General features: G+C 36.7%; 1 protein-coding gene across 7 annotated transcripts in view; it reads left to right on the top strand.

Annotated features, from left to right (window-relative positions):
• The window catches only part of LOC124159747 (monocyte to macrophage differentiation factor 2), a 56,772-nt gene that overhangs the window by 6,803 nt on the left and 37,601 nt on the right, over positions 1-12,368 (top strand). For all 7 annotated transcript variants that reach the window (XM_046535688.1, XM_046535680.1, XM_046535686.1 and 4 more), the window contains one exon: positions 8,973-9,060. In XM_046535688.1, coding sequence (XP_046391644.1) covers positions 8,973-9,060 — 88 coding nt within the window. The remainder of the gene's footprint in view (positions 1-8,972; positions 9,061-12,368) is intronic.

Consider the following 12,368-nt stretch of genomic DNA (forward strand, 5'->3'; position numbering starts at 1 on the left):
TAACTATTTTCCATTTCGTCCAAATGTTGTAAATTTTTCCCAGCATGTTCAGTAATAGTTAACCTAAAGTGCTTAATGAACAAAATTTTGAAACAACTTATTTTGTTTTAGTCATAAGCTTTTATATAACAGTGTACCATTTTTGGAACATTAGGCAAATCCACTATGTACTATTATGCGTGCATTCAGGTGCACTGAAATATTCACTTTAATTTTAAATCAAGCAAGCAATTCGATGTGGAACAATTAATAATCTTCCCGGTTCATTGCTGCACGCTTCTGCTCATCTCATTCATGGTTCTTCTGACGAACACTTTGACAATGCTGACCTTTCGCTGATACCGGATGGTGAAACTAATGAAAATTACGGTGCATTGGCTTCTTCTTTGCCTCAACCTCTTCTTGCTCAAAGAAAAAAGGTAACCATAGTTGTGCGCAAATGGAAGAATTCCGATCTGACTGCCCAGCCAGTAGGAGGTAGTTTCAGGAGAACAAATCTCGAAAATGAAAACCCTAGCAGAATATTTAGAACTCGATCTGACTGCCAGTGGTTTTTGGGAATAATTTTCCTGAGTGGTTGCGTCTCTGTTCCGAGACGACATATGTTTTGGGAGCTAAGACCAGATTCACATAATTCTCTAGTTAGTGGTGCAATAAGATGTGACTGATTTGAAACAATATTTTCAAATTTGCATTTTGCTGGCAATTCTAACTTGAACCACGTGGACAAGTTTTCCAAGCTGCGACCTCTAATTGAGCGTCTGAATGACATTTGTATGAAATTTGCACCAAATGAAATATACTTCAGCTTTGATGAGGCCATGATTTCCTATTTTGGTCGTTACGAATGCAAACAGTTCAATCGGGGTTAGCCCTTTCAGTTTGGGTATAAATTCTTGTTTGTTCCAACGCGTCTAGGCTACCTTTGCTGGTTTCAGCCTTATCAAGGAAATAACCCGAACACTCAATAACAAGAATATGGTGTAGGTGCTTCAATTATTTTGCGATTGAATGAGGCACTCCCAACGCAGCATCCTGGTAAATACCATTTTGTGTTCGACAACTCTTTTTACAAGCATTGCACTCCTTGATAAACTTCACTCAATGGGCAACCAAGCAAGAGGCACAGCGAGAAAAGATCGCGTGGACAAACCTCCTTTACTATCTGATGCTACCCTAAATAAAAAGATATGGGAACATTTGATTGCCGAATTAATGGAAAAGGCAATATTATTTGTAGATGGAATGATACCAGTGTTGTGATTGTTGCATCTTCCGGTGCCGGTGTCAATCCTTTGCAACAGTCAGTCGTTATTCTCAAAAGCAGAAAAAAAGATACAATTATATCTTTTTTTCTGCTTACCTAAGTTACTCAGCCAAATTTTTAATCAAGGTGTATAATCAGTATATGGGAGGAGTGGACCAAGCTGATGAAAATATTGACAAGTGTCAAGCATCAATCCGTGGAAAGAGATGATACTCGAACCCTCCGGTTATGCTTTGAGCTGGGTTCACAAAATGCTTGGCAATTGCATAAAATAAACTATGTGAAGCCAATAAATCTTCTTGAATTTCGTCGCCATGTGACCTGTCACAATATAGAGACATATTGTCATCCTGCTGAGCCTGGTAAGAAAGGGAGACCATCTATGAAGCGTAACTTAGACTCACGTCATGACGGCATGAATCATTATAATGTAAAGCAGAGAAAGCAAACTCACTGTGTCCAACGTGACAAAAATATGTACCACTTTTCAATGTTAAAATTGCAATGTATCCTTGCATGTTAAGTGTTCACCTGGATATCATTCTTAGTAGTGACTTAATAAAAGTCTTCTTCAAATTTTCAAAATCAAATTTTTTGCATGTTATCAATGAGTATGTCATAGAAGTGGATTTGCCTAGTGTTCCATTTTTGGAACACCTCGTAATTAATAATTGGCCAGAGATACATTGTTTTTTCTTTCGGATATTGTTTTCATACGTATTTTTATCTACAATATGTAAAAATCAGGGTAAAATTCACATTTTTCAAACCTTCGGCATAAATGGGTTAATGTATTTTGTAATCAGGACTTACAGGAGTCTCAGGAGGTGGTTCTTTATGTTCCTTTTTTTTTAGTCATATTGATGTTGAAAGAATCAAAAGACAGGTTTCAAGACAGTTTCACTCAGTCATTTAAGTCACCATTGATATTAAAATGCATCCAATTAAGATGGACTTAATGTGGGGGTGGAAAGAATTCACTTAGCTACTTAATGGCATTAAAGGTATTGGTATTAAATTCAGGAATTGTATATTTTCAGACGGAAAACTATACTGAGCCAATACAAAAGATTTGCAAACATGAACATTATACTTACTGAGATACTTTGCTTTAACATATCACTGGAGCCAAACTGCTGCCGATAAATTTTTTTATCTATATTTACTAGAGATGTGCAAATAGTATCCGCGAATACTCGAATACCTCGAATACTAGAAAGTATTCGATATTCGAGGTCTCGAATAGTTATGCGAAAAGTACCGCCTCGAATACCTCGAATACTTTGAAATTCGTGTCGTATACTGTCGCACGCACGTCGTTGGTAGTAGACTCGGAAAAATGAACAGAACTGTAGTCTTTTAGTGCATGCAGCGCCGTTATAGGCAAGTTGACGAACTACATCAAATTCGCGGGTCAGAGCGGTGAAAAGAGTTCGACATGGGAAACCTAAATGGATCCGGGTGAAAAAATCCGAAAATCCCCGGTTTCCTCCACCAGGAAACTCCAGTGCCGTGGGATAGTAACATCGGCGCATAGCCCACGATCTGCTATCCCCCTCCATTCAGCATTCGCCTCACCCACTCTGACACTTTCATCTTCTCCGAAATCAAACAAAAGGTCCTCGCTCGGGCAGGGGTCGAATTACGAAAACCATAGCTTCGAAAAAAATATCAAGTTGCACGAGAACAATAAAGACGTGACTCACGCCCCCCTTTTCTAACCCACTGACCTTTTTCTGGCTACCTGCTTCGAAGTTCCCCATTTCTGGAGCTCAACTGCTGCATGAGTACCGTGGGATAGTAACATTAGCGCATTTCCCAAGATCCGCTATCCCCCTCTGAGGCTTTCTACTTCTCCGAAATAAAAAAGGTCCCACCTCGCGCAGGGATCATATTACGAAGACCTAGGCTTCGAAAAAAAAATATCAAGTTACGCGAGAAAAATGAAAACGTGTCTCGCGCCCACCCCCTTTTCTCACCCACTGACCTTTTTCTACCTACCTGCTTCGAATTTCCCCCTTTCTGGAGGTCAACTGCTGCATGAGTCATCTACTAGCCCGAAAGGTGTCTAGCAATGACTTTCGGCAATTATTATTACACCTTTATTGGATTGAAATATTAGTGATGTGCGCGTAATTTAAAAAAGAACAAGACCAAACGCGACGCATTTCTGACTTTATTTAAGCATTTTACGCGTGGAAATAAATGTCAAAATAGGACGGAGGCTTGGCATTCTGGCGAGACTCGATATGAGCAGCAGAGCTTCTCGGTAGTTGATGTGGTATTTTTTTCCTAAAACATATATCAAGTTACAATTTATGAGTGGTGCTATAAATCTTTATTGTTACAGTCCCAGACGAAGGGATATTTTCTCAGGATATTTGGTTTCTCCCTGATAGCAATTCCAATTCATCTTCTTATCTCGTGAGAACTCCCAAAGATGGACTGAAAATAATTGAAGAAAATCCGGTGGAGAAGAGCTTGAATTTTACAAAATGCCTCAGATTGTCAGCTAGCACTTGGCAGCAGGTATGGGGGTAAAGCGATGTTAGTTGAATTAATTATATGCCCAATTGTTTCCATAAAATTAAAATATTCCATTAATCAGCTAAATTCCTGTTCGAATCCTTTAAAGGAAATCAAAATTACTCCCCAAAATCTTGTGTTGCCTGCTGCATAGGCAACCGAGTCAAACATTCCAGCATTCATCATTTAGTATTCGAGGTATTCGAAATTCGAGGTATTCGAATATTCGAGCAATGATTTAATATTCGAATTCGATATTCGAGTTCGAGAAATCTGCTATTCGACCCATCTCTAATATTTACGAAAGTATTGATAATTTATGCATTTGAAATTTTAAATTTAGGAATCAAATCTGATCTGCATGAGGTATTATTCCTTGAGTACCTGTCTAATAGCACCATAGGCAGGTTAGAAAAATAAAAGAATATTGAAGATTTACCTACACAGACAGTGATGAGAAAAGATTTCATCTAAGCTATATGATAATTTAATTGGGCAGACTTATATATCGAATATGTAATAATTATTTTTGTGCATCACTCTCATAGGCAGTGTATAATATGCATTTGAATATTTTCTCCGCCTCTCTCCAACAAATCTCCTTTTGCTCCTCTCTCCCTGTCTTTAGCTTTAAATGCCATTTTGTGTAGTGAAAAGGTGTTCTGTGCTCATAAGTTTTGCAAACCTTTGCCCATTGTGAAAGTAATGCCTCAGTCTACATTTTCCTTAAATAATTATTTTATGCACGGTGGATTTTACATAGCCATTTATCTTTAGTCATGCAGTTTGGTGATACTATTGGATAGTGTTGGAAAGAGTAATTTTATCGGAACAGAGAATAGATAGTGCAATCAAAATTACAATTCACTCAACAGCTGAGTGTCTTTTTTTTGCTACTCTTCAACTGATAACTGGAGGAAGTTTTCCCATGTACGAGGATGTAATGTGGTGCTCCAAATGAAAAAGTGGCAGTAGAGAGAAGGATTTGAACCACTATGTAAGGCTATAGCCCTACTCTGATGAAAAAATAGGAGAACTTATATTTCTCAAACTAGATATGTTGTCTACTTTATGTCAGGTTTTGCCATAAAAAAAGAGTGCCATTTTTCAACATTATATCACTACGATATCAACCAAAATATTAAAAAATGATGGAAAATGTAGTAAAAGTACCGCAATACAGGAATGTAATGTTTTTTTATTCATTAAAATTCTTCCAAAACTCTACCAACAGCTCAACTCTTTAAGTTTTTTGAAAAAAACAAGATCAGGCGTGGTTTCGGAAATTTGGTCATGTTTTGTCTTCTGTATCTTAGCAATGGATGGGATCTATGGAAAATTACTTATTATTTCATGATGATCTATTATTAGTGAGCATATACATCAAGTTTCAAATAACTACCGTAAAAAGAAGCAATTTTGGACTTTTGTCCGGCTTTTTCCGATTTCAGACCACTATGCAATGGCACGTTATGCTTTGACGGTAGAAAAAAGACAAAAAAGAGGAAAATTTGATGTAAAAATAAAGTATACATCATAGCTACCGCAAAAGATCAAATGGAGATTCTTGCTGAACCTAGTGGAGTTTATGTAGGACATGTTTCACCAGAAACAGGGGATGCACATCGTCCCGTCAATGCTGCCCTGTACTTAGTGGGAACCACTCGTATAAATACTTCTTTCCTGCGATGTATTAGTTACGATGTGTGTCCCACAAACACAGGCTGAAAAGGAGGTACTCTGTACACCTATCATGCCAGAGTGTCTTGGAAGAACCTTGCAATGCTTCCTTGGTGTGCCAGATTCACTCAAACAAGTTCCCGCTCGAAATATAATTTGACGGCCCAACAACCAGACCAAACAGCTACGTTTGCCTGATTGAAACAATTAGCCTCAATATTCCTAACTGTGATTTATATATATCAGTAATTAGCACTTATTATAAGTACTCCCTGGATATGGTCTATTGTTTTGCCAGTGGCAACATCACACAGCGGCTGGGAGAGCATGATCCTGGAGAAATGGATAACAGTCAGTGGGGAAGAATGGCAATAGGGTCCTGCAGGTGCATGTTGGAACAAGAAAACCTTTTGTGGCTCTTCAAAAAATTACTAAATAAATCATGATGTTTTAAATTCCAATGTAGTTTTAAATCAAGGAAAACTGAAAGATAACAGAGGGAGCCACAAATGTTTGAAAGCAATACCATAGTCATGTCAATTCCCTACGAAAAATCAAGAGGTTCTCCAGGACTCTATTCGGAATAATTTTTTTTGCCTTCCTAGAGAACATTTTATTTACTGTGGTGAATGTTGAAGTGATTGCAGTTCAAAGAGGAGCCTTTCTCAGGATTGTGAACACACAGAAACTGGATTTGGTGGCTCACTCAGGCATTTTCACTTTCCTCTGTTAAGGCCTGTTTACATGATACATTAACACGTACGAGTTAATGTACGTTTGCGTGAATGATTTTTGTGGACCGGAACGGAACATGTACGAATGCCTGAACCAAATTAGAACAGGTTCTATTTTTTGTGCATGCATTCGCACAAGTTGGGTGGTTACACGGTGCATTTTGGCGTTCATTCTCGCGTCCATACATTTAGACATTAACCCGTACGAGTTAATGTACCGTGTAAACAGGCCTTTAAACTTTATGGCAATGGATTACAAAAAAATTATTACCTAGGATAATACATTTTTTTCTTCAACTCCTCTTCTTTAAATACTTTTCAACTGAGGAACTTGAATTAATTCTGACGAAAGAGGCTCACCTACAATGCATCTAGATTCCAGACATGCCTTGCAATACTCAATCCATTGAAAGACATTTTAAAATGGTTAGAGAAGAATCACAAAATGTGAGCACACTTGGCAAAAGGGATGGAAATATTTGTCATAAAATACTCATGCCCAAACCTAGTAAAAAGAAGGAGGCAATAGCAAAGGTCAGAGGCTGTGTGGATGTGGAAGTGATGCTAGCTGATTCAGTCAGTAACGAGCAGGTGGCTCCCTATAAGTTGGCAGTAGGTTTCTGCCACTAGCGGCTGCTGTTGGTGTTTTCCACTTTTTAAATGCAGGGTGTTGTTCATATTTGGGAACCTGCTTGTGCTACAGAATTTGTATGGCCATGGGACCAAGATTGTTGGTGATTGCAGCAAGAGAATGCTTGTAGAATGGCTACCTTCTGAGATAGGTCCTGAGACTGTGAGAGAGAGAAGCAATCGAATCGGTGGACAGTGGCTGGGTAGGTGGGTTGATGGACCTTGATGTTGCAGTCGGTGAGCTTGGTGACTTCAAATCTAGGGGCAAACTCAGTTGGACTCAAAGAATAACTTGGATGGCTTCTGGAAGATGCTACAGTTAAACCATCTGTAGAAGGATATTTTGAACTTGGTCCCTGGTGCCTTGCTGCCTGCTAAGGAGAAAAGATGATGCAGAAATTAAGGTGGAGTTCTCTATTCTAGCTCTTCCTCAAAAAGAATTGTCTCATCTGCTTCTCTTGTGAGAGCAAGAGGTGCCTAATAAGCTTCTCTTTGAGACATTGATACCAACCGTACCAAAACCAGACAACTTGGCTGTCATGCAAGCATGGTGGAAGCTTCAGCGACTCGTGATGAACGCCAGGAGTGTGCACAGCATGATGTTCATTAGTGTGCTTCAAGCTCTCCAGCATTGGTGTGAGTCATGAGATAAATGTTTCACTGCAGTTCCTCATTTTCTTGCTTGAAGAGCATAAGCTGTCATTGAAGGCCTGCCATGGTGCTGTTGCAATTAATGAAAATAATGCACCTTCTTCAATTACAGCATATTCTCGATTATCTGGGCTAATGTAGGGGAGAGGCGGCGCGAGTATTCAGAAAACACGAATAATCCAAACTTTCACTTAAATTTCATGTAATTTCATAATTCATTTAAATCAAACAATTTAATATTATTTTTGCACATTGTCTGTCATTTTAGGTTGTTCTCCGGAACCATTCACATTCATCTTTTACCGACTGCGATCTTTTTAGTGGCCATAACGTGATTGTACTCTTATTCCTTCTGCTCCGTGAAATGCCTGATTTCCGAAAACCGCACACCCATGTCTGCGATATCACGGATTTAGATAATTGATTTCACGAATGCTTCAAAACTAATGCGCGACTTCGAAACTACAATGTCAGGCACCATGTTGTGTAGTCGCATCTCACACAAGTTGCCCAGTATGCAACTACATAGTCTCGGCGTAAATATGTCCGAGTGTGACGAAATCTCCGGTTCCTTTGGGCCGTATTCAACTGAATGCGAGGCCACGGCAATAATTGCACCTTTGTGATAAGAAATATAGAATTATAGAATGTACACAACATTTATCTTAATTTGCGATAGGTCAACCATCGAAGAATGTTCTAAATTCAATCGAGAGTTTTTTCCACCACTGATCGTCGTCTGCATGCTAGAGCAGATGTCCAAGTAAACTAGAAACATTCCTTGTCAAAAATTAAATACAATAATTTCCTTTTACGATGATGATTATAATGGAAATAATAAGCCTGGTGTAGCCTTGCATTAAAATGCAAAAATCCTGGTGCTTTTGCGTGCGATTAATTTTTTAAAAAGATCGTGGAAAATGTCAAAGAAGTATAAAACTCTGCACAAATAAGCCGCAACACGAATAAACCGCAGCTGGATAGTCGGAGGTCTGCTGTATATTCAAATATCAAGTCATTCATTTTCGTTATATTAACAGTACCCACCTCAATGAGGAATGTGGCAAAAAATAAAGGTAACTGCAAGGCATTCATTCATAAAAAGTTGACAGCTCTAACAAAATACATATACTACATAATATACCATTACAAACTGTTAAAATTCAAATATTTATTTACTGCCTAATTTTTGAACCGAAATTGGTTCATGTGTGAATATGACCATTACCGTTTTGCATGCATAATGTTCTTATTGAGGATTACAGAATATTTGAATACTTGATTGTAATAGCTTATTGTATTTCATTTATTGCAAATATTAACTTCAAATCTATAACTTATAAATGTTGGCCAAGTCATGAGGGATTATAAACTTCATTCTTGGTAACTTTACCTATCAATAATGTTGGTGATGACGTGGGACATCCAGATTTTACTCATAGACTGTTGTTTGTGGATTTCTGACTGGAACTATATATTTTTAGGGTCCATTGGATGAATGCCAAAGCTAGACCAGATCAAGCCTATGTACCAACTACTATTGAACATGTGGCGAATGTGATGACGCATGGTGTAAGTTCAAATTAAATTTTACTTTTTGATTCATTATTAACTTGTATTATATGTGGTTGTGCTAGCAACTTAGAATCCGTGTCAATTCAAATTTAAGACAAAAACTCCTCTCAATTCCAACTTTTATTCAAAATTATAGCTGAGCTACTTGCAGTTGATATTATATCTGCATAACTAAATACATAATACGATGTTTATCAGCTCATATTTGATGCTTTGAAATTTAGATATTCATTCGGAATATGTTACTGATTAAATTACCTCCTTTTATGCAAAAATTTCAAGAAGAAAACTTTGCAGTGACTACCTTCTGGTACATATTACTTGAGCATTCTAATCTTTACAGCTAGGATATAAATAATAATAATAATTGTAGTTATATTGGTCCAGGAAAATATGTTTGTGCCTATATAAGACTATCACTTCCTTCCTATTATGGTGTAGTACACATTATTATATGTTCTTTCTCTCTTTTTTGTAGGAATTTAGTAGTATGTTTCATTTTTTGTGCTGATGACAATTAGGAAGTTAATCTGGAATTAAATTAGAGTAAAGACTATTATTTTTCTGTAAATTTAAACAATAAAACTTAAACTTGACTATCAGTTGAAAATTTGGTGTTTGCACAGTTGTAGACTATTTTGTCATGAATGGCTAGCATAATTTATTATCACATAGTAATTTTACCTAATATAAAGAATGGCTCTTTCATCTCAAATCAGGCAGATAGTGCAAAATCATGTCTGGTGACTATCACCGATTTCTATGAAAGTTAAATATATAAAAGCAGTAAATAATATGCTAAGCAGTAAATTATGATAAATTATGATCACCTCATCTCAGCTCAGAACTGAACCGTTATGAAGTTACCATGCATTGAACATTGCCGAATTGGGCCTCAGAGTAAAAAATGAAAAATCACATGAATGCTGATTACTAAGGAACCATGGTTTATATAGCAGTGGTTGTTGTTTCATTTTGAAGACATTTCACTTATGCGCATTCTGAAATAGTTTGCCAGTCATTTGAAGCAATAATAAACAAATAGCAGTTTTTTAAACAATAGAAATTAGTCATTATTTAACATTTGGATTATTTTGGATGCCATGGAAGTACACAAGATTGAACTTGCTTTCAGTCAATGGATGTAACCAATCAATCAGATACGAACTTTTTATCCATTATGGCGTATATCCATATAAAATAAAAGGTGGCCTTTTTTAGTAATAAATTTTTAAAGAATGACTAATTTCTATTGTTTAAAAAAGTGCCATTTGTTTATTATTGCATCAAATGGCTTGCAAATTATTTCAGAATGTGCATAAGTGAATTGTTTTCAAAATGAAATAATAACCACTGCTATATGGGCCATGATTCCTTAGTAATCAGCATTGATGTGATTTTTCATTTTTTACTCTGAGGCCTAACTCGGCAATATTCAAAGGATCGTAACTTTATAATGGTTCGGTTCTGAGCTGAGATGAAGTGATCATTATTTATCATAAGGATACTGCTTTCATATATACATATGACTTTCATAGAAATCGGTGATGACACTCCTGCTTGATTTTCCAGAAGTGTAATAATGTCTAGTATGGTATATTATCAACTTGGATATTATTGTTGAATTATTTTCTCATGCCTTTGGTTACTTTATCATCTTTCTCTATATTTGGTGCTCTGTATTTACTTATTTTTACATATTTTGTCTAACTACTTGTTAAGTGGACTTGAATGTGTACAAAGAATAAATATTAATAATGACTAAGAAAAGGTCATAAAACGATTCAAAATAAGGTGGCAACAGTTCCATTTTTTGCCAAAGAAACCATGTAAAAAGATCTTAAGTGAGGCATGGATTTGCTTGTTTTGGAGAATCTCTGTTGGCAGCAAGTTTGGCCCCTGCTACTTCCCGTTTGTGCCCACCCTCGCCTGTTCTCTCCACTAAAAGTTTAGGCAGGCCAGTCATCACTTAGGCCAGTGAGTCCCTGCTCATTCGGCTTGTTGCTCTCACCATAAGCAGCTCTCGTTAGGATAGGGGAAAAAAAGCTCACCCTCACACATACTCGCCAGGATGAAGGCAAGTGGATTTATCAACCCTAGGACTGGGGCGTTTTAACTAAATACCCATTCTTTCAGGTGGAGATATGCATTTGGAATTAAAATATTAAAATGATTAGTGTGGCAGTAAGAATGGGAACTTAGACCAACTAACGATCTAATGGTACTTTGTATTTTGTAAAGTGTTCTTTATTTTGTTAATTCAAATTCTAACCTTTCGAAACTGCTTCTGTCTGCTTATATTTATTTATTTATTATGTTTAATGTTCGGCCAACATATACATAATTATAGGGCGAACAATACAGGAATATAACTACAAAAAAAATTGAAAATAAATTGGTCACAGCCACAAAATAGTAACAATCATGATAACAAATGCAGAAAAATATTAACTAAATACTATCACAGTCGCGAAACATATTCTTAACATCTTTTACAAAGCAGTATTTCTTTTGATACAAGTCTACATCGTTGAAATTTTTGTTATATAGTACACAAATCCTTCGTATTGGCGTATTGGAACAATAATTTGTTTTAACCTTCGATATGTAAAATGTTCTTTTAAACCGGCTATTAACATTTGGAACTGTTATTTTTATTTCCTTCAGTAACTCATAACATAGGCCCTTATTGATGACATCATGCAGAAACAGAAGGTTGTTTATGGTTCTTCTATTTTGCAGGGTATGGAGACCAAACACTCTTAACAAATTACTATAACAAACATAATTTTCGAAAAGCGGATACACATGATATAATACAAAATATAGGCTGCTATTCTGGATGGAATAGCATTATGCTATTCTCCGATATTGCAACCGATGTTGCTATAATATAGCGTATTGCAACGCCTATGCTATTTGGTATTCAGAACGGTTGCAATTCGTGTTTTTACTACACCGGAAGACGTAATTCTCAGAATAGCATAGGCCCGTAGCAATTCACTATTCTGAACGGCGAATTGCAACCGGTAGGCTTGCTATAATATTACGCAGTCTTCGAGGCCGAGCTATTCGGTATTGCAACCCTGAAAACGTGCGCATTGCGATGTCGAATTGTTTTTCTGAGGTTAAAGTAACATAATCAAGCATTGAAAAATGGAATAATAGCCAAAAATAAAATGTTATCTGCTTTATTTTAATTAAATAATAGTAGCATAAGTGATGAATATTTCACTAGTTAAGTGAATTGGTTAGAAATTAACATTCGAGCTTAATATATGAAGCTCAAGCTTGCTTCATCGACA

Source organism: Ischnura elegans, chromosome 1 (assembly GCF_921293095.1).
Source record: "Ischnura elegans chromosome 1, ioIscEleg1.1, whole genome shotgun sequence".
NCBI classification, from domain to species: Eukaryota; Metazoa; Arthropoda; class Insecta; order Odonata; family Coenagrionidae; genus Ischnura; species Ischnura elegans.